A 3139-nucleotide genomic window follows, 5' to 3' on the forward strand; every position below is an offset into this window, starting at 1 on the left:
GCTTCATAGCTAGCAGCGTGGGGATGAGAAGGGATTTTGGGGTATTTGAAAAAACATTATTTTTGTCCAAGAAATTTTTTCCTATTAGTGGGAATCTAAGAATATTACCCACCCAGTGATATTTTTCGTAGGGAAAATGCTTCACAAAAATCAATCATGGGAATCTGATTTTTTCGAAAAAAAATTCACAATCCTTATATCAAACATGGATAAATAGAATTTCTAATGTCAGTTTTTCAAGAATCTAAAATTCATCTACATACCAAATGCCCCTATAGGGTTTCAATGTCGATGTTTGTCATTGGTGTTTTGGGGGAAGGTGTGGCAATTTTTTTTTTCTTTTCCTTCCCTCATTATTTGGGTTATTATTTTTTATATTAATTTATTCAATTTTTTTAAAGATGTTAGTATTTATATTTTTTACATAACAAAGTCCCTAAAAATATGGGTTTGATGTTTCTCATATTGTATAAAATAAAATTATTTCCTACACACATAAAAATATGTGAGACCATGTAAAATTATGGGAGTAGAAGAGAAAGAAAGAAAATATAGATCCCATAAAAAATAATTTTTATTTTCTATAATATGAGAAATATAAAACCCTATAAAATATATACACATTGTAAAACAGGTTTTGTATTTTATCAAACAAAATAATTTTAAGAAATGGTTTATGAACTAAAAAACCCAAGGAGAAGAATGATCGGCCATGTAATAGACATAATAATAATATTTATATATTAATATTACTTTTATTTTTAAATAATAAATTAATATTTGTTTCTGGTTTTTTTTGGTTCGTCCTCGCCTCACCCTCCTCCTGCTGCTACCAGGTCAGAGTACTACTGTACTGAAAGTGAAAACTTTTCACGGTTAAATTTTAGTATTCACCTGTCGTGGGTGAAAATCTAAAATTACCGAGTGACCGGATATATCCGGTGGAAGAGAGAGAGAGAGAGGTATACTATATGCTGATTGCTGAGGCTTCAGAAAACAAAGAACCACAAAAGTATATGAATGAATGAGTGGGCTTTGGACAAAGAAAGCTCGAAGACAGAACAAATAGAGAGAGAGTGTGTGTGTGTAAGAGTGTGATAGTGAGAGGGAGAGTCCCTTGTTCGTTTTCTTGTTTCTTCAGCTCAATTTATCGATACAAATAACATTATTATATACCCATCAGAATTTGGCCATTTTTTTATCGCTCAGGGAAGAAGAAATGGAATTCGAAGATCATGAAGAGGAGCAAGAGGAAGAGCTGTGTATGGCGGCAGCGAGTTACGACTCGCTGTCCAACCCGTCCCGGGTGAAGATGCCAGGTGGCGCTGAAGCTATGATGGTGGCTCAGCCCTTGAGGAATAACAACGCCAAGGCAAGGTACAGGGAGTGCCTCAAGAACCACGCCGTCGGAATCGGTGGCCACGCCCTCGACGGTTGCGGAGAGTTCATGGCGGCGGGAACCGAAGGCACCCTCGAATCTCTCAAATGCGCCGCCTGCAACTGCCACCGCAATTTCCACCGCAAAGAGACAGAAACAGCCACCTTCGCCGGAGACCCGTATTTGTTGACCCACCACCACCACCATCACCAGCCGCCTCCGCCGCAATTCGGGGCGTATTATCGGACGCCGGGTGGGTACTTGCACGTGGCGGGGCAGCAGAGGGGTGCGGGGACGCTGGCGCTGCCGTCGACCTCCGGGGCAGGAGGTGGCGGAGGATGTGGGACCCAGAGCACGAGGGAGGATCAGGAGGACGTTTCGAACCCGAGTGCAGGAGGATTAGGGTCGAAGAAGAGGTACAGAACCAAGTTCTCGCAGGAACAGAAGGACAAGATGCTTGAGTTAGCTGAGAGATTGGGTTGGAGGATTCAGAAGCACGACGACGCTGTGATTCAAGAGTTCTGCAACGACACTGGTGTCAAGCGTCATGTTCTCAAGGTTTGGATGCATAACAACAAACACACTCTTGGTAAGAAGCCCTAGAAAAAATTTGAGAATTTTTTTTTCCCTCTCGGGTGTTCCTCTCTCTCTCTCTCTCTCTCGTTCTGTGTATGTACCATATTGCTAAGTGCTGCTCTTCATCGTGGGTTAAAGGATATGCTCTTTTCATCAATCCTTCAATATTTTCTCAGTGTATATTGGTTAAGTATTATGAGGTTGAAGTTGAAGTTGGAAGGTGGGAAATTGAGTTGCTGACTGTCTGAGAAGCCTGCTGCTAGCTCAGCAAAATTCTTAGGGTTTCTTTTTCTTTTTATTCTTCTTTTCCTTCTCATTTTGGGGAAAGGTGGGGCTATATTTCTGGTTGTGTTAGTGTTTGAGCATGTAGACATGGTTCTACTCCAATTAATTATAGCCTGTATTATTGTTGATGAACTAGCTAATTTCACTTCATTTCAGTACCAAAATCAGTCCTTGATTATCAGTTTTTTTTAATTTCATCGTGCATGTTCTAGTATTAGTATTTTTTGCTGTAAAGAGTTTGAATATTGGTTGTGGTGGCTGATATAACGATGGCGATGGAGGGTGTGGATGCATTTGGAACCTTTTTTTTTTTTTGCGTATATGATATAAGCTAGAGAGATGACGATTTGGTTCGAAGATCAAGGTCATGACTGCGAAGCTTAAAATAGATGACCTCTAGTTTGTTTGTCTATTCTGATACTTAACGCTGAGACAGTTGTTGGAAGAAGGAACTTTCTCGGTAGCATCAATGCGTTCTCACCTGCATTTTCCGTTTTTCATGTCTTTCTATACGTCTTTGCTTGTCTCGGGGTCTTTTACTTCTTCAGCTAACGGCAAACCCTTTTGGCTCCTCCCTCGCACTGAAAAAGTGAGAAGAAATCTTTGTCCTAGCTAGTGGCTGATTTGAGCATCTCCATCACATTTTCAATTTTTCAGAATTTATTTGTTTTGTTCCCTCCCTTATTCGCATTATTGTTAATTTCCCTTTTTCTATCATATGATATATAGTATTCCACCTATTTTAATTTATATAAACAAATGAATTAAGCAAATATATAATTTTAGATAAATGTTGGTTAATTAGTTGCCAGGTGTTTGTAATCCCTTAGACTGCATAGGGCATTAAGTATTTGATGGCGTAGATTGTATTTTACAATTTTTTTGGCTCAGTACACTTCC

General features: G+C 39.4%; 1 protein-coding gene across 1 annotated transcript; it reads left to right on the plus strand.

Annotated features, from left to right (window-relative positions):
- Nucleotides 1–1028: 1028 nt before the first annotated feature.
- LOC133296333 (zinc-finger homeodomain protein 2-like) lies at nucleotides 1029–2393 on the plus strand. The gene has a single exon (XM_061495299.1). It carries the CDS (start codon nucleotides 1220–1222, stop codon nucleotides 1979–1981), a length of 762 nt encoding a protein of 253 aa, XP_061351283.1. The 5' UTR covers nucleotides 1029–1219; the 3' UTR covers nucleotides 1982–2393.
- Nucleotides 2394–3139: the final 746 nt, after the last annotated feature.

This window comes from Gastrolobium bilobum, unplaced genomic scaffold (assembly GCF_033153095.1).
Source record: "Gastrolobium bilobum isolate Gb01-03AN ecotype WA unplaced genomic scaffold, APGP_CSIRO_Gbil_v1 utg9938, whole genome shotgun sequence".
NCBI classification, from domain to species: Eukaryota; Viridiplantae; Streptophyta; class Magnoliopsida; order Fabales; family Fabaceae; genus Gastrolobium; species Gastrolobium bilobum.

Excerpts from the sequence above, each read along its gene's own strand:
- LOC133296333 (XM_061495299.1), top strand. The coding sequence starts at position 1,220 with ATGGAATTCGAAGATCATGAAGAGGAGCAAGAGGAAGAGCTGTGTATG.